This window comes from Pseudophryne corroboree, chromosome 1 (genome assembly GCF_028390025.1).
Source record: "Pseudophryne corroboree isolate aPseCor3 chromosome 1, aPseCor3.hap2, whole genome shotgun sequence".
NCBI classification, from domain to species: Eukaryota; Metazoa; Chordata; class Amphibia; order Anura; family Myobatrachidae; genus Pseudophryne; species Pseudophryne corroboree.
The window spans coordinates 1,056,123,618-1,056,150,139 of NC_086444.1; the positions used below are offsets into that span (position 1 = coordinate 1,056,123,618).

The 26,522-nt window shown below is 47.0% G+C and overlaps 1 protein-coding gene across 6 annotated transcripts in view; it reads right to left on the minus strand.

Annotated features, from left to right (window-relative positions):
• LOC134925082 (multifunctional protein ADE2-like) overlaps positions 1-26,522 on the minus strand; it is a 203,381-nt gene that overhangs the window by 65,263 nt on the left and 111,596 nt on the right. For all 6 annotated transcript variants that reach the window (XM_063920889.1, XM_063920893.1, XM_063920890.1 and 3 more), the window contains 2 exons: positions 5,830-5,967; positions 3,040-3,124 (listed from right to left, as the gene is read on the minus strand). In XM_063920889.1, the coding sequence (XP_063776959.1) occupies positions 3,040-3,124; positions 5,830-5,967 (223 nt within the window). The remainder of the gene's footprint in view (positions 1-3,039; positions 3,125-5,829; positions 5,968-26,522) is intronic.

Genomic DNA, 26,522 nt, shown 5'->3' on the forward strand with positions numbered 1-26,522 from the left:
TCACTGACCGCAGCAATTACATCTTGAATCTGTAGTAAGTGACGTACTGATTGAGCCACGGTAGGTTCAATCTCGGTTTGTCCGGCTTTGGTACTAACAAAAGATTGGTATTAAATCTCTGAAACAGTGTACCGGATGAAGCAAAACTGCTGAGTCTACGAGAGACTGAATAGCAGCCTACAACACTGCGATTTTGTCTGCCGACACAGGCAGACTTGTCCTGAAACTGCATCAGTGGAAAATGTAACTCCATTATGTAGTCTTTGGACATTAAATTGCGGAACCACACATCTGTGTATGTCTGCAACAACGTCAAAAGGAACGTCTGAAGACAGGCTCGCACAACTGAAGATCAGAGATGGGTTGGAAGGCCACCATGCCACTGGTTTGTCAGCTGGCTTTGTGCTTTGTCAGCGGCTAGTGGTTTGTTGAAAATCCCGTCTTGTACCACTATACTGTATAGGGTTCTGGCTGGAAAGGACTGAGGTGTCAAAGATTTGTATGCTGGATTAGCGTATCTTCTTTTAGGAACTTGCTTGGCCAACTTCCATGGATACCGTAACCAAATACTCAGGCGAGTCACAAATGTGATCATTTAGAAGTAAAAGGTGGTCTGAAGAAAGACCCTGTTGTGGGCCTAACGTGAGCTGTGCAACTACAGCCATGATAACTCAAACACCCACTAAAGTAAGTCTACACAACACTTATGCTGCAGTATAAATTGACTTTAGCAGGGCCCTCTGCTGACGCTGCGAAGGGTCTTAAAGCGTTGTTGCTAAGACTTCAGGAACGTGTCCTCCCTAGTGAAGACACAAAAAACACTGAGGTTTCTGGGGAGTATGGGGGGGAAGGAGGGTTACACATTTAAATATTTAAATGTGTCTATCCCCGCACTGTCCATATCCTTACGAGTACTCCAGTGACCCCTAATGGATGAAAAAGAAAAAAGGATTCCAACAAAGTCATTGGTTACTTTAAGTGACTGAGCAACTTTTGTTATACTTGTTATCCTAAAAGCAGAATTTACTATAATATTACATTAACTGTATAAAACCTGTCATAAGAACAGAACAGATATGAAAACTGAAATCTGGAGAATTAACAGCTGCCATTCATTGTGATCTAAACATACAATAGGTGACAGTCATTGTAAAACATGGGGCAAGGAATTCTGGGCTGTGACACCCTGCACTATACTGTGCCTATGATCCTAAGTCTCAGGATGAGCATATTCCCAAATTACCTATGTAAAAGCTGTCCTTGAGAAAGAGAACGCGTCCATCAGATGTCCCACCCACCACTACCATACAGGTGCACACCCTGCCATCAGATGTCCCACCCACCACTACCATACAAGTGCGCACCCTGCCCTCAGATGTCCCACCCACCACTACCATACAGGTGCACACCCTGCCATCAGATGTCCCACCCACCACTACCATACAAGTGCGCACCCTGCCATCAGATGTCCCACCCACCACTACCATACAGGTGCACCTTCTCTCAGTGGGATTTCCTTAGTCTCCATACTGCAGCACACTACAAAACCTTCCAGGTGAGCAAAGTGACAGCCAGCACCCGATTCATAGTGCAGTTTCGGGTCAGAATGTGGGGAGACAACAGATTTCCTAGTGGTAACGGTGGAGTAGAAGCTAGCACAAAGCACCTAGTGCATTACCGGACAATTGCGCAACACCAGTGCAATTATACTCACCTGGTCTTATGAATGACTGAGGATTATCTCTGCAGCTTTGTTCTGACTTATACAGATCCTTATGAAGGAGTAGTAACAATAATACCACTTTTACACCAAAATCCCGGGTCTGACCCAGGATTTGGAACAAGATTCCAAGGCGGGTCAGACCCAGGACTCCCCCCATTTATACCGCAGTGCCGTTCCGGGATATTCTCAGATCGGCACCGTTTACACTGCACCCGGGTGCAGTGTCTTGTGAGCCGGCGCTTAGAGATGATGTCATCTCCAAGCGCCAGGAAACACTGCAGACCTGTGCTCCGGAGCGCTCTCCATAGAAAGCGTGCACCGTGACTCCCAGTCTCCTGACCGCCCGCCAGCAATCTGCGGTACGGGAGGTTTGCCATACTGTAAATAGGTGCCTGGTTGGCTGACCCGGATTACCCATTTACATCGCCTCCTATCCGGGTCTTACCGGTGTCCAACCCTGCGTGCAAGCCGGGAAAGTGGACCTGGGGTTAAGGAGAAGGACCCTTTTACACCGCCTGCAGTCCCGGGATTTTGCGCAGTCCCGTGCAATATCCTGGGATATTTCAGGTGGTGTAAAAGGGGTATAAACTGGATGTTTATTGCAACACTTTGCTACTAACAATTAATGTAAGCTTGTGGGCTTTACATCTACATACAGTACTAACCTCATTTGCAGTTCACAACCACATAATATCTTCACTAGAGCTGGATTCTAAGGAGAACTCTATTCCCTTGCTATTATACATTGACATGTCTGACTAACAATTATGTAATCCTGTACATTACATTTAGTGCTCTTATTTATTCTTTGGTAATCACAGTTTAAAAACTCTTCCAAATCATAAAAGTAGTTTAACCACTTGCCTGGCATAGTTGCATCACATGCGACCATACCCGCAAGGGCTTTATCTGACCTGGTTGCACAGGATGCGATCAGTCAGATCAGCACGGCAGGACCCCCCACCCAGCGGCTGCAGATAATGGCAGCCGCTGGGAAATGGAAACTAACCTCCCCAAGCCACCCCCAGACCCCCCCTGAGTAAAAAGTAACATCGCGATGTTACCAATGTTACGACCTATTTTCAGATGTTTCTGAAAAATGATTTAAAAAAAAAAATCAAATAACATTTTTTTTCTTTTTTCTTTAACTAAAATCATTTTGGATAGTGTTAAATTCATGTTCTTCACCTAATTCACTCATAAAAACCCCCGACAATTTCGGAGCGTTTTTTTTTGGGAAAAAATGGTCAGTTAAGGGGTTAAGAGGAGATGAAACGTTGTGAGCATATAAGATGAATGATCACAATAGTGATTACCTGATGGCGATGCGTTTCTGACATTCATATGTTCACCATCACTATCTACATCAGGAAGACGCTGCTTACTATTAAAGAAAAGGTTCTAGAAGCACAGATGAAAAAAAAAAAAGTTACTTATATTGCAAACATAAATTGCTAATAGGCTAAAATACGGCAGTTCTGCGCATGCGTATGCACCGCAGGGCGCACGCGCTAAGCAATTTTACACAAAACTATGCTATTTTACTCACGGACGAACGAAGCTTTTCAGGCGCTCTGTTGATCGGAGAATGATTGACAGGAAGTGGGTGTTTCTGGGTGGTAACTGAGCGTTTTCCGGGAGTGTGCTAAAAAACGCAGGCGTGCCAGCAGAAAACGCAGGAGTGGCTGGAGAAACGGGGGAGTGGCTGGCCTGACACTGGGCGTGTTTGTGACGTCAAACCAGGAACTAAACGGACTGAGGTAATCGCAATCTAGGAGTAGGTCTGGAGCTACTCAGAAACTGCAAGGAAATACTTAATAGCAGAATTGCTAATCTTTCGTTAGCAATTCTGCTATGCTAAGATACACTCCCAGAGGGCAGCGGCTTTGTGTTTGCATTTCTGTTAAAAGTAGCTAGCGAGCGAACAACTCGGAATGACCACCAATATACACAGAAATCCATTAAAACAGAAATACTAATAACCTAAAATATTGGCTGTGAGTGTGTAATAGTTTTACATGTTTCACACAGGTTGGGTATATTTTACCGGCGACTGGTATCCCGGTGGTCAGCATCCCGGCCGGGGGGGGGGGGAAGGGGGGGCGTTCGCAACAAAGCCCCTTGCGGCGGCTACCCTCGCCACAGGTACTATTCCCACTCTATGGGTGTCGTGGACACCCACAAGTGGGAATAGTCTCTTTTAGTCAGCATGACAACTGTCGGGTTTGTGAGGCTTCGGGATGTAGGGGGAGGTGTTGTGATCAGCGGTCTCATGACCGCCGGTCACATAACTACATTCCATTGCACACGCATGCACACACTTTTCCTTGAAATTCTATCTGCAATGAATCCACTGTTGGGGCCCAGGTAGGATGCCTATGGGAGCAAGGCAGAGAAAGTAGTGATAAGTGGAAGGTGATAACGCACCATTTGAAAAATGACAGTTAGGAGCTGATTGGCTGCTGCGGTATCACCTTCCACTTATCACTTCTTTATCACTTCTCCAGGCTTACTACATCTGCCCCATAGTGGTGTGCTCGCCACTCAGCAGTCCATATGTTTGCTGATCTCAAGGGAGCGGTGCCGCACCTTTGTTCAGGGATATGTGATACCTGTCCAGACATCCTTCTCTGGTGAAATCATGCAGAATGTGACGAAACATGTCACAATATAGGATCATAGTGCTAAGAAGACTGTTTGTTCGCAATATTTTAAAAGCAGATCATCTGAACATAAATTATTTATTTCCTGGTAATAATTGACTCCACTTTATTTCCTGTCCCTGTAGTTGTCAAATACAAACGCAAAAAGCTACAATTTATTCACACAATTACAATGGAATAACATTAGTACCGTGTCTGCATAGTGTGATTCACATCACACTGCCAACAAACTGATTGCCGACATTGTAACTTCTGGCAAAGCAACCCGATCTCCTCATCATATATACCAGGGGGTAGGCAAACTGTGGCACTAGAAATCCCAGCATGCTCTGCCACAATTTTAGCATTTGTCAACAGGAAAACTGTGGTAGGGTTTGCTGGGAGATGTTAGTTCACAGCAGCTGAAGTGCCACTGGTTGCATACCCACTGGTCTATGGAACGCATACCAGTAGTACATACTGTTTTCTGTATGCATGTTGGCACTTCACTGAACCTCTATAAAATGAGACTTTTTTATTTTATTTTTATTGCAACTATCAGACTTTTTTTTCTGATGAACACGTTGGTGAATTGCCTAAAGTAAATGCTGCTTTAAGTTTCCTGCTTTATGATGTATCTGACATTTCCATTTAGGCAATTATAGTGTGTGTGTGGGGGGGTAGCTAGCATCAAGATGTTTTTATTTCTGTCGTGGGCTCCCATCCCTGGGTTTCATAATCAGTAGCGGCTCTTGCCATGGGCAAGCAGGCTTTTTGCCCAGGGTGCTGCTACCCTGAGGGCACCGCCGTGCCCTCGCTCCTTCCACGCTTCCCGGCTCCCGGCTGCAGCGAGCGCCGTGTGCGCCCGCTGCAGCCGGCGTCGCTGACTCGCGCTAGAGGTCAAAATTGACCCCAAGTGTCAGTGGCTGCAGCGCTGCTATGGGAGAGACGTCATGACGTCTCTCCCATAGAGAGGAGCCGGAGACAGCAGCAGCAGCGGTCCGGAAGCAGGAGCGAGGCAGGTAAGTATTGTGATTTTTCTTTTAGGGTTTCAAAGCGGCGCTACTACAGGGGGCACATACTGGGGGCACTACTACTGGGGGCACAGCTACAAGGGGCACATCTACAGGGGGCACTACTACAAGGGGCACAGCTACAGGGGGCACAGCTACAGGGGGCACTGCTACAAGGGGAACAGCTACTGGGGGCAAATTAACTGGGGGCAAATCTACAGGGGGGCACAAGTACAGGGGGCACAGCTACAGGGGGCAAATCTACTGGGGGCAAATCAACTGGGGGGCACAACTACTTGGGTCAAATCTGGGGGCACAGCTACTGGGGGCATAACTGTGGCCACGACCCTCCCCTAAGGTGTAGAACCGGCCCTATTCATAATGAATCTGAAAGCTCTAACAAATCACAATATTTGCAAAGTAAAATATGTATAAACCACAGAGCACCTACCTGTGCAGGTGCAGCAAGAGTGTGCTGCGTTTTGATGTACAATGAGCCTTGGGCTGCCAGGCTTATAATTGCAATACCACTCCACTTAAAGCTGGCGGATACATTAGGCTTAATCAGTTTCCGATTCCCTGGTAAACACTGTAAGGAGATTGTTTTAGTGACATGGTGTTATGGAGCGGTGAGCTTACAGGTGACCCTTGTAAAGGCCATCAGTCTCTGAGAAGGTTATGTGTGAAAACATTTCAGAACTGTGACGTGTGTGGTACACTGTAACATACATATAATAGCGTATTATAGACAAGTCTGTGCATGGAGTCATGCTACAACTGAATTAAGTTCATGGTCCATCATATATTCCCATGTGCATAATAGTTGGCACTCAATAGAGCATGGGACAGTTGAATTTGATAGGTAAACTAATATGTTGGCATCTGAGCCTTGTATAAGTACCAGGTGCTTCTGCGCTGCTCAGCGACAAAATGCACAAACTTTATTGCACTTAGGTGTTCATGTACTTCTCTAATAAACGGTGACATGGGAACTATCACTAGGAGTGGTCACGGTTCCCATTTGATTATGGGGCTTATACAATTATACTGTAAATAAACATTCTCTTTCAGTTCAGTGAAGACATTAAAGCACCTTCATGCTAGTGCAGGCTGATGACTCAATCACTTGGATCTTTGCTCTGAATGATTTACATATGACAAATGCATATGTGCTTATGGAAAGGGTTTTCTTCATGAAAATGTGTCCAAATAATTCCTACTGTGCATTATATGATTATAATATAATGCACAGTATATAATTCCTACTGTGCATTATATGTATTGGTAATTCAATACATATACATATAATGCATTGTATTTAGAGACAACTTTCAAAAGTAACTCATGAATTACTCCCACATGACACCACCAGGTTTGTAGCCCGAACTTTGCTGGCCCCATAGCAACATTCTGAAGGAGCCCCTATCCCAATGCTTCTAGAAAGACACCTCTCTGCAGCAGTTGTTAATGTTATGCCCCATAGCAGTGCCCTAGATCTGGAGGCATTCGCTATGCCGGCTGTCGGGATCCCGGCGCTCAGCATACCGACGCCGGGATCCAGTCAGCCGGCATACCGACAACTATTATCCCTCTTGGGATGTCCACACACCCTTGGAGGGAGTATACGCGCCACCGTGCCCACAGCGTGGCGAGCCCTCAAGGGGCTCTTTTGCGCTCGCCCCACTGCCAGCATGCTGGCGCTCAGGATCCCGGCACCGGTATGCTGGGCGCCGGCATCCCAAGCTTCGGTATAACATAGTACACCCCCCTAGATCACGTTATAGTGGCCCCATAGCAGCTACACTCCCTGCATCTCTGGTAGCTACGCCCTTGGGCACCACCATGTAACAAAGGTGTCAGCAATATGCATATTAAACTACATAGTGATTTTGTATTGAAGCAAAAACGAGTTTTATGGTAAGAACTTACCTTTGTTAAAACTCTTTCTGCGAGGTACACTGGGCTCCACAAGGAAAGACATAGGGGTGTAGAGTAGGATCTTGATCCGAGGCACCAACAGGCTCAAAATCTTTGACTGTTCCCAGAATGCATAGCGCCGCCTCCTCTATAACCCCGCCTCCCTGCACAGGAGCTCAGTTTTTAGTTAACCAGCCCAATGCAGTAGCAGGAAAAGAGACGACAACGGTTAGTAGCCACATACACCACACTCTCATGACAGGAGAAGTGTCAGCGGCTAATGCCATACCAACCCAAAGAAGCTAAGTGCTTCAGGGTGGGCGCCTTGTGGAGCCCAGTGTACCTCGCAGAAAGAGTTTTAACAAAGGTAAGTTCTTACCATAAATCTCCTTTTCTGCTGCGGGGTACACTGGGCTCCAAAAGGAAAGACATAGGGGATGTCATAAAGCAGTTCCTTATGGGAGGGGACGCACTGTAGCGGGCACAAGAACCCGGCGTCCAAAGGAAGTATCCTGGGAAGCGGCAGTATCGAAGGCATAGAACCTTATGAACATGTTCACTGAAGACCACGTAGCCGCCTTGCACAATTGTTCAAGGGTCGCACCACGGCGGGCAGCCCACGAAGGTCCAACAGACCGAGTAGAATGGTCCGTAATGTGAGCAGGAGCTGACAGACCAGCCCTCACATAAGCATGTGCAATTACCATTCTAATCCATCTGGCCAAAGTTTGCTTGTGAGCAGGCCAGCCCCGTTTGTGAAATCCAAACAGCACAAAGAGAGAATCAGATTTCCTAATAGAAGCAGTTCTCTTCACATAGATATGGAGAGCCCGTACCACATCCAAAGACCGCTCTTTGGGAGACAGATCAGGAGAAACAAGCGCCGGAACCACGATCTCCTGGTTAAGGTGTAACGAAGAAACCACCTTAAGCAAATATCCGGGACTAGCCCGAAGAACCGCCCGGTCACAGTGAAATATCAGATATGGGGAACTACAAGACAAGGCACCCAAATCCAACACTCTTCTAGCTGAAGCAATAGCCAGCAGAAACACCACCTTAAAGGAAAGCCACTTAAGATCAGCTGAACCAAGAGGTACAAACGGAGACTCTTGTAACGCCTCCAAAACCACCGACAAGTCCCAAGGAGCCACAGGCGGAACATAGGGAGGTTGGATACGCAACACGCCCTGAGTAAAGGTATGCACATCAGGTAAGGTCGCAATCTTTCTCTGAAACCACACCGACAAGGCAGATATTTGAACCTTGAGGGAGGCCAGACGCTGGCCTAAGTCCAGGCCCTGCTGAAGAAAGGCCAACAACCTGGCCGTCCTAAACTTGGAAGCGTCATAATCGTTAGACGCGCACCAAACAAAGTAAGAATGCCAGACCCTATAGTAAATCCGAGCAGAAGCCGGTTTCCGGACCCGCAACATAGTTTGAATAACCGCCTCAGAAAACCCTTTAGCCCTTAAGACGGAAGCTTCAAGAGCCACGCCGTCAAAGACAGCCGGGCTAGGTCCTGGTAGACACAGGGGCCCTGAATGAGGAGGTCTGGGCGTTGTGGAAGTAGAATTGGACGCTCTGACGATAGGCCCTGCAGGTCTGAGAACCAGTGCCATCTGGGCCACGCTGGAGCTATGAGAAGCAGAATTCCTCTTTCTTGCTTGAACTTCCGAATTACCCTGGGCAGGAGTGACACCAGAGGGAACACGTACGGCAGTTGAAACCTCCACGGCACCGCCAGCGCATCCACGAATGCTGATTGAGGATCCCTCGTCCTTGCTCCGAAGACCAGAACCTTGTGATTGTGTCGAGACGCCATCAGATCTACGTCTGGAAGGCCCCACTTTTCCACTAGGAGTTGAAACACTTCTGGATGGAGGCCCCACTCTCCGGCGTGTACGTCCTGACGACTGAGAAAGTCCGCTTACCAATTCAGGACCCACAGAATGAATATTGCCAATATGGCCGGTAGATGTCGTTCCGCCCAATGTAGAATCCGTGAGACTTCCTTCATTGCCAAACGGCTTCGAGTGCCGCCTTGATGATTTATGTAAGCCACTGTGGTGGCGTTGTCCGACTGAACTTGAACAGGACGGTTCTGAATTAAATGCTGGGCCAGGTTCAACGCATTGAAGACTGCCCGCAATTCCAGAATGTTGATTGAGAGGAGAGATTCCTCCTTGGTCCACCGACCCTCAAGGGAGTGTTGCTCCAGCACCGCTCCCCAACCTCTTAGACTGGCATCTGTCGTCAACAGGACCCAGTCGGATATCCAGAAGGGAGGACCCTTGCACAATCGTTGGTCCTGGAGCCACCAGTGCAGCGACAGACGGACCTCCGGAGTCAATGAGATCATGTGAGACCTGATCCGGTGAGGCAGGCCGTCCCACTTGGCTTGAATCAGCCTCTGGAGGGGGCGAGAATGGAATTGAGCATACTCCACCATGTCGAATGCTGATACCATGAGGCCCAGCACCTGCATTGCCGAATGTATCGACACTTGCGGACGAGAAAGGAAGCAACGAATCCTGTCCTGAAGCTTCAGGACTTTCTCCTGAGACAAGAACAACCGCTGGTTGTGAGTGTCCAATAGCGCTCCCAGGTGCACCATGCTCTGAGCAGGGACCAGGGAGGATTTCTTCCAGTTGATGAGCCACCCGTGGGCTTGTAGAAACTGGACAGTCATATCCAGATGACGTAGGAGAAGTTCTGGGGAATTTGCCAGGATTAACAAGTCGTCCAGATATGGCAGTATCCTGACCCCTTGACGGCGGAGTATTGTTGATGTGACACTGCTATAGGAATATGCAGGTAAGCATCCTGTATGTCCAGGGAGACCATGTAGTCCCCAGGTTCCAAGGCCAGAACTATAGAGCGAAGGGTTTCCATACGGAACTTGGAAACTTTCACAAACTTGTTCAATGCCTTGAGGTTGAGAATGGGCCGGGAGGACCCATTCGGTTTCGGGACCAGAAACAGCAGAGAATAGTACCCCCGGCCCCTCTGAGCAAGAGGCACATGTACTACGACTCCTGTATCCAGGAGGGTCTGTACCACCGAATGTAGAGTGTTTGCCATTGTCTGGTCCAACGGGACATCTGTCCGGCAAAATTAATGAGGGGGTCAGTGTTTGAAGGCTATGGCGTAACCTTGAGTGACGACTTCCCGTACCCAGGCATCTGAAGTGGTCTTCAACCATTCCTGGGTATACCCTAGAAGCCGGCCCCCCACCCTGGGATTCCCCAGGGGGAGGCCCGCCCCGTCATGCGGCAGGCTTATCGGTCTTGGAAGCTGGCTGACTGGCAGCCCTGGCTCTTTTGGGCTTCGGCTTACCAGGTTTGGAAGTGTGGGCCTGCTTGTTGTACGCCTGACCTTTTGTTTTACCTAAAGGACGAAAGGGGCGAAAGGAAGTACCTTTAGCTTTCGACACAGAAGGAGCGGTACTTGGCAGACAGGCAGTTTTGGCAGTAGCCAAGTCAGCCACAATCTTATTTAAGTCCTCCCCAAACAGAATATCTCTCTTGAAAGGGAGTACCTCCAGAATTTTTCTAGAGTCCAGATCCACAGACCAGGATCTAAGCCACAATATCCGGCGAGCCAGGACTGATGTAGTAGAGGCCTTGGCTGCTAGGATACCGGCATCAGAAGCCGCCTCTTTAATATAGTGAGAAGCTGTGACAATATATGACAAGCATTGTCTAGCATGGTCAGAAGAGATTTCAGCTTCCAACTCTAGGGCCCATGCTTCAATAGCCTCTGCAGCCCATGTTGCTGCAATAGTGGGCCTTTGTGCAGCACCAGTGAGGCTGTAAATCTCTTTCAGACTACCCTCCACACGTTTATCCGTAGGCTCTTTTAGAGACGTGACGGTAGTGACAGGTAGAGCTGAGGAAACCACCATCCTAGCCACATGTAAGTCCACTGGAGGAGGCGTTTCCCAATTTTTAGACAGCTCTGGCGCGAGGGGATAGCGAGCCAGCATCTTCTTTTGAGGCACAAACTTCTTACCCGGGTTTCCCCAGGGTTCCTGACGTATATATCCACTAGGTGGTCAGAGTGAGGTAAAACATGTTTAACCATCTTCTGACGCTTGAACCTATCTGGTTTCTTAGGAGGGTCGGATGGCTCGGGATCATCCGTAATCTGTAAAATTAACTTAATAGCCTCCAAAAGATCAGCAACATCCACATGTGAACTACCCTCCCCATCAGCAGTATCTGTGTCAGAATCTGTGGGGTCAGTGTAAGCGCCATCTCATCAGATGAGGTGTCAGTGACAGCAGTGGATTGTGAGGAGATAAGAACTCGCTTAGAGGACCCCTTGGTCTTAGGCGAGCGAGACTTTTTAGTAGTCAAGGACTGGTTCAACTTCTTCAATTGAGCAGATAAAGTATCCGCCCACGGCGGGTTAGCTGCAGGGACCACATACGGTTGCACCGGCATAGGAGGTCCCATAGGGGGTGTTAGTTTAGTAACTAGCATATGTAGAAGCGTGGAGAAAGTAGCCCATGGTGGGTCATTATGTACCCCCATTGCCACAGTCCCACTGGGGGGCAAGGAGCCCCCAGAACCAGAGCCCACGGCTGCTGTAGTCTCCTCATAGTGATCTGTGGCGTCAGCAACACCGGCAGTGTGTTCAGCCCCAGAACCGTTACCTTCAGAAGCAGACATGATATAACTTGCAGTATCAGGTAACACAGTACAATTGTCAGCAGCACACTACCTCTTGCCCAAACCCCTGCGCAGTGTAGGCAGCACAAGCAGAGATACAGGAGAGATATAGTGACTAAAATCACAGAGAAAAAAATAAGATTTTACTCACCGGTAAATCTATTTCTCGTAGTCCGTAGTGGATGCTGGGAACTCCGTAAGGACCATGGGGAATAGCGGCTCCGCAGGAGACTGGGCACAACTAAGAAAGATTTAGGACTACCTGGTGTGCACTGGCTCCTCCCTCTATGCCCCTCCTCCAGACCTCAGTTAGGAAACTGTGCCCGGAAGAGCTGACACAATAAGGAAAGGATTTTGGAATCCCGGGTTAGACTCATACCAGCCACACCAATCACACCGTACAACTCGTGATACTATACCCAGTTAACAGTATGAATAACAACTGTGCCTCACGAACAGATGGCTCATAACAATAACCCTTTAGTTAGGCAATAACTATATACAAGTATTGCAGACAATCCGCACTTGGGATGGGCGCCCAGCATCCACTACGGACTACGAGAAATAGATTTACCGGTGAGTAAAATCTTATTTTCTCTGACGTCCTAGTGGATGCTGGGAACTCCGTAAGGACCATGGGGATTATACCAAAGCTCCCAAACGGGCGGGAGAGTGCGGATGACTCTGCAGCACCGAATGAGCAAACTCAAGGTCCTCCTCAGCCAGGGTATCAAACTTGTAGAATTTAGCAAACGTGTTTGAACCCGACCAAGTAGCAGCTCGGCAAAGTTGTAAAGCCGAGACCCCTCGGGCAGCCGCCCATGAAGAGCCCACTTTCCTCGTGGAATGGGCTTTTACAGATTTAGGATGCGGCAGTCCAGCCGCAGAATGTGCAAGTTGAATCGTACTACAGATCCAGCGAGCAATAGACTGCTTTGAAGCAGGAGCACCCAGCTTGTTGGGCGCATACAGGATAAATAGCGAGTCAGTTTTCCTGACTCCAGCCGTCCTGGAAACATAGATTTTCAGGGCCCTGACTACGTCCAGTAACTTGGAATCCTCCAAGTCCTTAGTAGCCGCAGGCACCACAATAGGTTGGTTCAAATGAAAAGCTGATACCACCTTAGGAAGAAATTGGGGGCGAGTCCTCAATTCCGCCCTATCCATATGGAAAATCAGATAAGGGCTTTTACATGACAAAGCCGCCAATTCTGACACACGCCTGGCCGAAGCCAAGGCCAACAGCATGACCACTTTCCACGTGAGATATTTTAGTTCCACGATTTTAAGTGGCTCAAACCAATGTGACTTAAGGAAATTCAACACCACGTTGAGATCCCAAGGTGCCACTGGAGGCACAAAAGGGGGCTGAATATGCAGCACTCCTTTAACAAACGTCTGAACTTCAGGCAGTGAAGCCAGTTCTTTTTGGAAGAAAATCAACAGAGCCGAAATCTGGACTTTAATGGAACCCAATTTTATGCCCATATACACCCCTGACTGTAGGAAGTGCAGAAATCGACCCAGCTGAAATTCCTCCGTTGGGGCCCTTCTGGCCTCACACCACGCAACAAATTTTCGCCATATGCGGTGATAATGGTTTGCGGTCACCTCCTTCCTAGCTTTAATCAGCGTAGGGATGACTTCCTCCGGAATGCCCTTTTCCTTCAGGATCCGGCGTTCAACCGCCATGCCGTCAAACGCAGCCGCGATAAGTCTTGGAATAGACAGGGTCCCTGCAGCAGCAGGTCCTGTCTGAGCGGCAGAGGCCATGGGTCCTCTGAGATCATTTCTTGAAGTTCTGGGTACCAAGCTCTTCTTGGCCAATCCGGAACCACAAGTATAGTTCTTACTCCTCTCCTTCTTATTATTCTCAGTACCTTGGGTATGAGAGGCAGAGGAGGGAACACATAAACCGACTGGTACACCCACGGTGTCACTAGAGCGTCCACAGCTATCGCCTGAGGGTCCCTTGACCTGGCGCAATATCTTTTTAGCTTTTTGTTGAGGCGGGATGCCATCATGTCCACCTGTGGCCTTTCCCAACGGTGTAGAATCATTTGGAAGACTTCTGGATGAAGTCCCCACTCTCCCGGGTGGAGGTCGTGCCTGCTGAGGAAGTCTGCTTCCCAGTTGTCCACTCCCGGAATGAACACTGCTGACAGTGCTACCACATGATTTTCCGCCCATCGGAGAATCCTTGTGGCTTCTGCCATCGCCATCCTGCTTCTTGTGCCGCCCTGACGGTTTTACATGGGCGACCGCCGTGATGTTGTCTGACTGGATCAGCACTGGCTGGTGTTGAAGCAGGGGTCTTGCCTGACTTAGGGCATTGTAAATGGCCCTTAGTTCCAGAATATTTATGTGTAGGGAAGTCTCCTGACTTGTCCATAGTCCTTGGAAGTTTCTTCCCTGTGTGACTGCCCCCCAACCTCGAAGGCTGGCATCCGTGGTCACCAGGATCCAGTCCTGTATGCCGAATCTGCGGCCCTCTAGAAGATGAGCACTCTGCAGCCACCCTGGCCCTTGGAGACAGGGTTATCAGCCGATGCATCTGAAGATGCGACCTGGACCACTTGTCCAACAGATCCCACTGAAAGATCCTTGCATGGAACCTTCCGAATGGAATTGCTTCGTAAGAAGCCACCATCTTTCCCAGGACTCACGTGCAGTGGTGCACCGACACCTGTTTTGGTTTTAGGAGGTCTCTGACTAGAGACGACAACTCCTTGGCCTTCTCCTCCGGGAGAAACACTTTTTTCTGTTCTGTGTCCAGAACCATCCCCAGGAACAGTAGACGCGTTGTAGGAACCAGCTGCGACTTTGGAATATTCAGGATCCAGCCGTGCTGTTGTAGCACTTCCCGAGCTAGTGCTACTCCGATCAACAACTGTTCCCTGGACCTCGCCTTTATAAGGAGATCGTCCAAGTACGGGATAATTAAAACTCCCTTTTTCCGAAGGAGTATCATCATTTCGGCCATTACCTTGGTAAATACCCTCGGTGCCGTGGACAGACCAAACGGCAACGTCTGGATTTGGTAATGACAGTCCTGTACCACAAATCTGAGGTACTCCTGGTGAGGAGGGTAAATGGGGACATGCAGGTAAGCATCCTTGATGTCCAGTGATACCATGTAATCCCCCTCGTCCAGGCTTGCAATCACCGCTCTGAGCGATTCCATCTTGAACTTGAACCTTCTTATATAAGTATAAGGTCAGATCCCCAAAGGGAGGGGAAAGAAAAAAGAAATCAGTTATTTGTGCGGTGCACACAACCCAATATCCACTGTATTAAAATTAATTTCTTTATTGTTAATTCGTTAAAATCCCTATATTGTTCGCACATATAGGCAGAAATGCCACATTTAATGTTTATTAATTTTATATATAATTGAAATCATTTTTCAGACTTGTATTGTCCTTTATTTAGAATCAAGCGAAGTAATAAAAGATAGTAAGGAAAGTGAAAAAGAATGAAAATGAGTGAATAAAGATTAAAAACAAAGCTAGTGTGTCGAGTGCATTTTGTATTTGTATTATTAGATAATCCTGATATGCGTAGACCGTACTAACTCCTACTATGTTGTACTGAGATTAAACGTTCTCACTGGGAGATCTGTGGATAATTGAATCCAATAAGATTCATTAATGGAATATATCCCAAAAGTACAGTATAATGTATTCATAAGTGTGATTATAAATATATATCAATTTATAGATAACTTCAACAGAAGACAGATACTGTATTTTAATAATTATTGGGGATTCCACAAGATCCTACCCATGGGATGTTGCGTATTATGCCTGCATAGTTCAATTACTGAAAATGATTTTTTGTGTGTTTTATTATTGTACAACAAATCTATATAAGGTAAAATCCAAATCACTTAATGTGACAACTAGAGTTTTTACACTGCCCACACCTCGTGTTATATCGACACAGTTGCCTTGGTAGTACTGGCAACATAGACTGTGAATCTGCTGTAGGATACTATTGATATAATATCATATTTTGTTAAACCACCATATTATATTTTCCGTATGATCTGTTGCTCAAAAAGACCTAAGTGTGGTCAATTAATTCAATAATATGGGCTAGCAAGAGCACCTATATGATCATATGATGCCCCACTTAATATGATATGCACAATATATACGTATCAATGTGCGATCTGCGGTTATAAATGGTGCCTCTGTAATCAAATTATTGCTTTCTGCTGCTAATATTGTGCAGTTCACAGTATCATTATTCAGATAAACCCATATGTTTATACATTTAGCATTAAACAAATAGGATTATTAATTGCTGCAGCTGCTACCACATACTTCAGAGTATCATCACGGATATTTCATATATGATAACCTCATATGTTACACAGCTGAATCAGCATATTTAATATACCATTAAGTATTCACTCTAATGGTTCCTATATAGTACAACACGTCAGTGGGATTTCAGCAAAGGAAGTTCTTAATTCCTATAGCTACTGCCATGAGATTGGCAGTGCCGTCATTAATTTCTTATTTCTAAAAATCACACATGTTTTACAGCCAGACGGGCAGTTGCACCGCTCGTCTCGAACGCTGTCTACAGGCTAATTGTAGCAACTCCCCTAAGTACGGTACACACATACATATGTATTAGTAGGACATTATTTCTAACATTTATATTATGCACATCAGACACACTAGCTAAAAGCCAATGCACATTTCGCTCATAGGCTTCCTCAGGGCACTATAGTGTCCCACATCTGCTATGTCGTCAAACCTTTTATGTAAGGAGTTGACACTGTCACGTAATTCCTTCCACATGTCCATCCATTCAGGTGTCGACCCCGCTGGGGGTGACATCACATTTATCGGCCCTTGCTCCGCCTCCACATAAGCCTCCTCATCAAACATGTCGACACAGCCGTACCGACACACCGCACACACACAGGGAATGCTCTGACTGAGGACAGGACCCCACAAAGTCCTTTGGGGAGACAGAGAGAGAGTATGCCAGCACACACCAGAGCGCTATATAATGCAGGGATTCACACTACACACAGTGATTTTTCCCCTATAGCTGCTAATATTACACAGATTGCGCCTAAATTTAGTGCCCCCCCCCTCTCTTTTTTACCCTATGGAGTCTGGAAACTGCAGGGGAGAGCCTGGGGAGCGTCCTTCCAGCGAAGCTGTGAGGGAAAATGGCGCCAGTGTGCTGAGGGAGATAGCTCCGCCCCTTTTTCGGCTGACTTCTCCCGCTTTTTTATGGAAAGTTATGGCAGGGGATTTTACACATATATAGTCTTAATGACTATATTATGTGGTAATTTGCCAAGTAAGGTACTCTTATTGCAGCCCAGGGCGCCCCCCCCCCCCCCCCCAGCACCCTGCACCCATCAGTGACCGGAGTGTGTGGTGTGCATGGGGAGCAATGGCGCACAGCTGCAGTGCTGTGCGCTACCTTAATGAAGACCGAAGTCTTCTGCCGCCGATTTCCAGGAACGTCTTCTTGCTTCTAGCTCTGCAAGGGGGACGGCGGCACGGCTCCGGGACCGGACGACCGAGGCTGGGCCTGTGTTCAATCCCTCTGGAGCTAATGGTGTCCAGTAGCCTAGAAGCTCAAGCTAGCTGCAAGCAGGTAGGTTCGCTTCTCTCCCCTCGGTCCCTCGTAGCAGTTAGTCTGTTGCCAGCAGATCTCACTGAAAATAAAAAACCTAATTTATACTTTCTTTTCTAGAAGCTCAGGAGAGCCCCTAGTGTGCATCTAGCTCGGCCGGGCACAAAATTCTAACTGAGGTCTGGAGGAGGGGCATAGAGGGAGGAGCCAGTGCACACCAGGTAGTCCTAAATCTTTCTTAGTTGTGCCCAGTCTCCTGCGGAGCCGCTATTCCCCATGGTCCTTACAGAGTTCCCAGCATCCACTAGGACGTCAGAGAAATACGTATTAAAGTATATCTTGTGAAAATCCTATATAAATATAAAACCTGACGCACCAAGCCCCCTCAGGTTATCGAATATAGGGATAGCAAGTTGAGTGAGAGACACACAATGTAAACCACTCAAGCTAATGCACACACAGATAGTCACAGTTAAACAATGCAGAGGTTATTACTAACAATAATACTGCACTGGACTAGCTTATTATATAGCTATGTAGTCAATAGATATAACACTGCACAGTAAGAACTGGATGTATATCACAGGGTACTTGTACTAAACTTGACTAAATGCACTCTTTCTTAACTAACACTGTCTAATGACATGTAGAATACTTAAGTGTCATGTAAAGTCACAGCGCTGACAACCAGGAGGCTTTACACAGGAGGATTTGCCCAAGCAGTCCCAGGAACAGTGAAGCTGAGAGAAATGGCGCCCAGACACTGACAGGGAGTGAGGGAGAGACAGATATGCAGCTCCAGGGCGGGAACATTTGCTGGAAATGGCGCCCTGGGGATGGGGGAGGGGCTCCAGGTCCAAGCCTTATCCCCTCTGCTGGCAAAACCACCAGGTACTGCGGGCTACACATAAAAAGGATTTAAGGGAAAACCTGACCTGCACCCATGCCCTGGTGATCTAGTGGGATCGCCTGTACTGCCACAGTGTCCACCGCCAGCGCGCGCGGCCCGCCTCCCACCGACCGCGCCGAATTGCGATAAAGCACAGGTCCCGCGAGCAGGACCCACTCACCACCTCCCGAAGCGCGGCCACGCGATCCCGGAGAGCCCCCGTCGTGTGTGCCTGACCAGAAGAAAACCGGAGCCTCCTGCTGTAGTTACCCGGCAACCAGGGCTCGGGAGTGTACAGCGCCGCTGGGGAGAGATGGAGCTGCAGCAGTGAATGTCACTAGACATGTACACACTGCCACAGCCCTTGAAGTCTTCACTTTTCTTCAAAAAAGCTCTTCTTAGGGCTGCCCAGAGCAGCCACTCTGTTATGTGCCGGCAATCTGCGGCACCAACTACAAAACTGAGCTCCTGTGCAGGGAGGCGGGGTTATAGAGGAGGCGGCGCTATGCATTCTGGGAACAGTCAAAGCTTTCGAGCCTGTTGGTGCCTCGGATCAAGATCCTACTCTACACCCCTATGTCTTTCCTTGTGGAGCCCAGTGTACCCCGCAGCAGAAATCAATTTTCCTTAATACATTATTGATCATGAATCAGAAAATGAATACTGCCTTGACGGCAGTAGCTATCCGCTTATGTTTACATTCATTTTTTCCTCCTAAGCACATTCTGCCATCAACACGCTATACAAAATATTCACATACAACCATTATACTTATAATATAATATGGACAATATATTTTCTTAAAAGATCAGTAAGCAATAAATTTCCATTTTCAGAGAAGAACAATGAAGGGGAAATACTTTGTTCGGTGTTACTCTAAAATTATACTGCAGTTCTGCTAAAAAGGAGTATATTCCCAATACATAAACGACGCTCCTCGCACATATTTAGGACGGGTGTGGTGTGGGACAGTGTTCTAATTGGTTCTCTTACATGTCAAAAAAGCTGATTCTGCAGAGGTTTCGGTTGATATGCCCCAGTGTATGAATGCACACACATACCTCCCAACATTGCTTACAGGGGAAGCGGCACTCGATTTTTGAAAGGGGACGTGGCTTGCCAAATAGGGGCGTGGCTATGCCCACCATTTTAGTCACTGAGGGGGCATGCCCAGTGCTCTGTGAGCTGCTAGCATGCCCCCTCTCCCTCTGTCACCTCTATTCACCGCTGCTCTGCTAAGCAGGGCAGCCATGACAAGAGCCTCCCAACTGCCCCCCCGACCGTGAGACATTGCAGCCCGCAGGTGGGACAGCGGGACAGTCCCCAAAACACGGGACTGTCCCGCGAAAATAGGGGCAGTTGGGAGGTATGCACATACAGTATATGGGCATAACAACTCTGCAGAGCTGTCATTCCATCTCTGCCTACACTGTCTGTATTACTGAAAAGTAAAAAGCTGAAAAAAAAATTCTCATACGTCCTAGAGGATGCTGGGGACACCATTAGAACCATGGGGTATAGACGGGATCCGCAGGAGACATGGGTACTTTAAGACTTTGAAAGGGTGCAAACTGTCTCCTCCCTCTATGCCCCTCCTCCAGACTCCAGTTTTAGAATTGTGCCCAGGCAGACTGGATGCACTCTGAGAAGCTCTACTGAGTTTCTCTGAAAAAGACTTTTGTTAGGTTTTTATTTTCAGGGAGACTGCTGGCATCAGTCTCCCTGCTTCGTGGGACTAAGGGGAGAGAAGTATGACCTACTTCCAGTGTCTTCAAAGGCTCTGCTTCTGGCTACAGGACACCATTAGCTCCTGAGGGTTTGATCGGTAGGTACGCCTAGATCTGGCATGTCCAAACTGCGGCACTCCAGCTGTTGTGAAACTACATATTCCATCATGCCCTGACACAGTTTTGCTGTCAGAGAATGCTAAAGCTGTGTCAGGGCATGCTGGGATGTGTAGTTTCTCAACAGCTGGAGGGCCGCAGTTTGGACATGCCTGGCCTAGATGCTCGTTCCCAGAGCCAGCCGTCACCCCCCTTACAGAGCCAGAAGTCAGAAGACAGGTGAGTAGAAGAAGGTCAAGAAGATTTCAGTGACGGCATTCTGAGGTACCGCACAGCGATCGCACGATGCGCGCCATGCTCCCACACACAAAGCAGCACTACAGGGTGCACGGCGTGGGGGGGGGGGGATTGGCGCCCTGGGCAGCAGAAAAGCCTCAAAATAAACTGGAAAGAGGGGACATAAGTGCCTAGGCACTGTCCTAACCCCCGCCAGTATAAATATATATTTAAAAAAAGTGGGACTGAAGCGCGTCATTAAGGGGGCGGAGCTTTATCCTCACAGCTCAGCGCCATTTTCCTCTACACAGGCTGCAGAGACGCTGGTCCTTCCTCACACTTCTGAATAAGTGTGAGGGTGCAAAACGGGGGGGGGGGGGGGGGGGGCACAGTAATATTGCTGCAATATATATTTAATATAAAAGAGCTGCAGGTCTGGGGCATTCTTTAGTGTTTCAGAACCGGTGATTAGGTGATTAGGAACTGGGTTGTGAGCTGGCAGACTCCCTCTGTGTCTCTCTGACAGACTTTACTGTGGGTCTGTCCCCTATATGCCCGGTGTGTCTGTGGGTATTTGGTACACGTGTGTCGGCATGTCTGAGGCGGAGTGCTCTTCCCAGGAGGAGACTGTATTAGGGACACAAACGGCTGTGGCAGTGACCCTGTCAACACCGCCGACTCCTGGTTGGGTAAATATTTTGAATGCTAATGTGGCTCTTATTCGTAAGAGATTAGATAAATCTGAATCTCAGAACCAGGCATGGAAGAAATCTGTGGAGGATGTGTTATTACAAGTCCAGACCCCCTCGGGGTCACAAAAACGTTTGTTTGCCCAGTTGGCAGACACGGATACCGACACGGACACTGACTCCAGTGTCGACTATAGTGATGCAATAAATAGTGGAAAACTGCTCTAATCAAGCTGGTAACAATCCCCAGGTGCTGCGGGAGGGGGTTACTCTAGACAAGAAATACAAAAGGGATTTTTCCCACGCACTCTGCTGGCTGTTAGTAAGAAGAACTATATACTATGTAATAATAGGAAATTTAGAGCTCTTCGTTACATATGTTTTGCAAAAGATATGATAAGCCTCCAGGCCACTTCACGGCTGCTCTATTGCTGGAGGTCCCTAACTAAGCATAGGTCCAAGGCTTGGACCCCACAAAGTCGGCTCAGGCCCGACCACCCCAGGGCAGCACACCATTGAAATACTAAAGTGTTAATATGTGTTAAGAAAGAAGCAGAAGCTATGGGTTAGAAAGTGCTACAAAAATAAGGGTGTTAATAAAATACTCAAAAGAGTAATATTAGTGAAAAAATAGGAGTGTTACATAAGTGCTAAATAAATAATATGGCATGCTACCCCAAGGTGGCCCAGCCCCACCAGACCCGGGGGGTACCACTCCCCAAACCCATACACAGCATAATAATAATAACATCCACTATGGGTCATACAATTGCTTAATATATGGCCACATGATAATGGCACATACAGAACATATCCAGATTGAGAGCTAGTTTACCTGGAGGCACCCCTGTATCCTTCAAATGGCACTACAGGACCCAGCATGCCCTCCTAATGCTGGCTCCATCTATGCCTCTCTGAACTGCAATAAATAGTGGAAAACTGCTCTAATCAAGCTGGTAACAATCCCCAGGTGCTGCGGGAGGGGGTTACTCTAGACAAGAAATACAAAAGGGATTTTTCCCACGCACTCTGCTGGCTGTTAGTAAGAAGAACTATATACTATGTAATAATAGGAAATTTAGAGCTCTTCGTTACATATGTTTTGCAAAAGATATGATAAGCCTCCAGGCCACTTCACGGCTGCTCTATTGCTGGAGGTCCCTAACTAAGCATAGGTCCAAGGCTTGGACCCCACAAAGTCGGCTCAGGCCCGACCACCCCAGGGCAGCACACCATTGAAATACTAAAGTGTTAATATGTGTTAAGAAAGAAGCAGAAGCTATGGGTTAGAAAGTGCTACAAAAATAAGGGTGTTAATAAAATACTCAAAAGAGTAATATTAGTGAAAAAATAGGAGTGTTACATAAGTGCTAAATAAATAATATGGCATGCTACCCCAAGGTGGCCCAGCCCCACCAGACCCGGGGGGTACCACTCCCCAAACCCATACACAGCATAATAATAATAACATCCACTATGGGTCATACAATTGCTTAATATATGGCCACATGATAATGGCACATACAGAACATATCCAGATTGAGAGCTAGTTTACCTGGAGGCACCCCTGTATCCTCCAAATGGCACTACAGGACCCAGCATGCCCTCCTAATGCTGGCTCCATCTATGCCTCTCTGAACTGCAATAAATAGTGGAAAACTGCTCTAATCAAGCTGGTAACAATCCCCAGGTGCTGCGGGAGGGGGTTACTCTAGACAAGAAATACAAAAGGGATTTTTCCAACGCACTCTGCTGGCTGTTAGTAAGAAGAACTATATACTATGTAATAATAGGAAATTTAGAGCTCTTCGTTACATATGTTTTGCAAAAGATATGATAAGCCTCCAGGCCACTTCACGGCTGCTCTATTGCTGGAGGTCCCTAACTAAGCATAGGTCCAAGGCTTGGACCCCACAAAGTCGGCTCAGGCCCGACCACCCCAGGGCAGCACACCATTGAAATACTAAAGTGTTAATATGTGTTAAGAAAGAAGCAGAAGCTATGGGTTAGAAAGTGCTACAAAAATAAGGGTGTTAATAAAATACTCAAAAGAGTAATATTAGTGAAAAAATAGGAGTGTTACATAAGTGCTAAATAAATAATATGGCATGCTACCCCAAGGTGGCCCAGCCCCACCAGACCCGGGGGGTACCACTCCCCAAACCCATACACAGCATAATAATAATAACATCCACTATGGGTCATACAATTGCTTAATATATGGCCACATGATAATGGCACATACAGAACATATCCAGATTGAGAGCTAGTTTACCTGGAGGCACCCCTGTATCCTCCAAATGGCACTACAGGACCCAGCATGCCCTCCTAATGCTGGCTCCATCTATGCCTCTCTGAACTGCAATAAATAGTGGAAAACTGCTCTAATCAAGCTGGTAACAATCCCCAAGTGCTGCGGGAGGGGGTTACTCTAGACAAGAAATACAAAAGGGATTTTTCCCACGCACTCTGCTGGCTGTTAGTAAGAAGAACTATATACTATGTAATAATAGGAAATTTAGAGCTCTTCGTTACATATGTTTTGCAAAAGATATGATAAGCCTCCAGGCCACTTCACGGCTGCTCTATTGCTGGAGGTCCCTAACTAAGCATAGGTCCAAGGCTTGGACCCCACAAAGTCGGCTCAGGCCCGACCACCCCAGGGCAGCACACCATTGAAATACTAAAGTGTTAATATGTGTTAAGAAAAAAGCAGAAGCTATGGGTTAGAAAGTGCTACAAAAATAAGGGTGTTAATAAAATACTCAAAAGAGTAATATTAGTGAAAAAATAGGAGTGTTACATAAGTGCTAAATAAATAATATGGCATGCTACCCCAAGGTGGCCCAGCCCCACCAGACCCGGGGGGTACCACTCCCCAAACCCATACACAGCATAATAATAATAACATCCACTATGGGTCATACAATTGCTTAATATATGGCCACATGATAATGGCACATACAGAACATATCCAGATTGAGAGCTAGTTTACCTGGAGGCACCCCTGTATCCTCCAAATGGCACTACAGGACCCAGCATGCCCTCCTAATGCTGGCTCCATCTATGCCTCTCTGAACTGCAATAAATAGTGGAAAACTGCTCTAATCAAGCTGGTAACAATCCCCAGGTGCTGCGGGAGGGGGTTACTCTAGACAAGAAATACAAAAGGGATTTTTCCCACGCACTCTGCTGGCTGTTAGTAAGAAGAACTATATACTATGTAATAATAGGAAATTTAGAGCTCTTCGTTACATATGTTTTGCAAAAGATATGATAAGCCTCCAGGCCACTTCACGGCTGCTCTATTGCTGGAGGTCCCTAACTAAGCATAGGTCCAAGGCTTGGACCCCACAAAGTCGGCTCAGGCCCGACCACCCCAGGGCAGCACACCATTGAAATACTAAAGTGTTAATATGTGTTAAGAAAGAAGCAGAAGCTATGGGTTAGAAAGTGCTACAAAAATAAGGGTGTTAATAAAATACTCAAAAGAGTAATATTAGTGAAAAAATAGGAGTGTTACATAAGTGCTAAATAAATAATATGGCATGCTACCCCAAGGTGGCCCAGCCCCACCAGACCCGGGGGGTACCACTCCCCAAACCCATACACAGCATAATAATAATAACATCCACTATGGGTCATACAATTGCTTAATATATGGCCACATGATAATGGCACATACAGAACATATCCAGATTGAGAGCTAGTTTACCTGGAGGCACCCCTGTATCCTCCAAATGGCACTACAGGACCTAGCATGCCCTCCTAATGCTGGCTCCATCTATGCCTCTCTGAACTGCAATAAATAGTGGAAAACTGCTCTAATCAAGCTGGTAACAATCCCCAGGTGCTGCGGGAGGGGGTTACTCTAGACAAGAAATACAAAAGGGATTTTTCCCACGCACTCTGCTGGCTGTTAGTAAGAAGAACTATATACTATGTAATAATAGGAAATTTAGAGCTCTTCGTTACATATGTTTTGCAAAAGATATGATAAGCCTCCAGGCCACTTCACGGCTGCTCTATTGCTGGAGGTCCCTAACTAAGCATAGGTCCAAGGCTTGGACCCCACAAAGTCGGCTCAGGCCCGACCACCCCAGGGCAGCACACCATTGAAATACTAAAGTGTTAATATGTGTTAAGAAAGAAGCAGAAGCTATGGGTTAGAAAGTGCTACAAAAATAAGGGTGTTAATAAAATACTCAAAAGAGTAATATTACTCTTTTGAGTATTTTATTAACACCCTTATTTTTGTAGCACTTTCTAACCCATAGCTTCTGCTTCTTTCTTAACACATATTAACACTTTAGTATTTCAATGGTGTGCTGCCCTGGGGTGGTCGGGCCTGAGCCGACTTTGTGGGGTCCAAGCCTTGGACCTATGCTTAGTTAGGGACCTCCAGCAATAGAGCAGCCGTGAAGTGGCCTGGAGGCTTATCATATCTTTTGCAAAACATATGTAACGAAGAGCTCTAAATTTCCTATTATTACATAGTATATAGTTCTTCTTACTAACAGCCAGCAGAGTGCGTGGGAAAAATCCCTTTTGTATTTCTTGTCTAGAGTAACCCCCTCCCGCAGCACCTGGGGATTGTTACCAGCTTGATTAGAGCAGTTTTCCACTATTTATTGCAGTTCAGAGAGGCATAGATGGAGCCAGCATTAGGAGGGCATGCTGGGTCCTGTAGTGCCATTTGGAGGATACAGGGGTGCCTCCAGGTAAACTAGCTCTCAATCTGGATATGTTCTGTATGTGCCATTATCATGTGGCCATATATTAAGCAATTGTATGACCCATAGTGGATGTTATTATTATTATGCTGTGTATGGGTTTGGGGAGTGGTACCCCCCGGGTCTGGTGGGGCTGGGCCACCTTGGGGTAGCATGCCATATTATTTATTTAGCACTTATGTAACACTCCTATTTTTTCACTAATATTACTCTTTTGAGTATTTTATTAACACCCTTATTTTTGTAGCACTTTCTAACCCATAGCTTCTGCTTCTTTCTTAACACATATTAACACTTTAGTATTTCAATGGTGTGCTGCCCTGGGGTGGTCGGGCCTGAGCCGACTTTGTGGGGTCCAAGCCTTGGACCTATGCTTAGTTAGGGACCTCCAGCAATAGAGCAGCCGTGAAGTGGCCTGGAGGCTTATCATATCTTTTGCAAAACATATGTAACGAAGAGCTCTAAATTTCCTATTATTACATAGTATATAGTTCTTCTTACTAACAGCCAGCAGAGTGCGTGGGAAAAATCCCTTTTGTATTTCTTGTCTAGAGTAACCCCCTCCCGCAG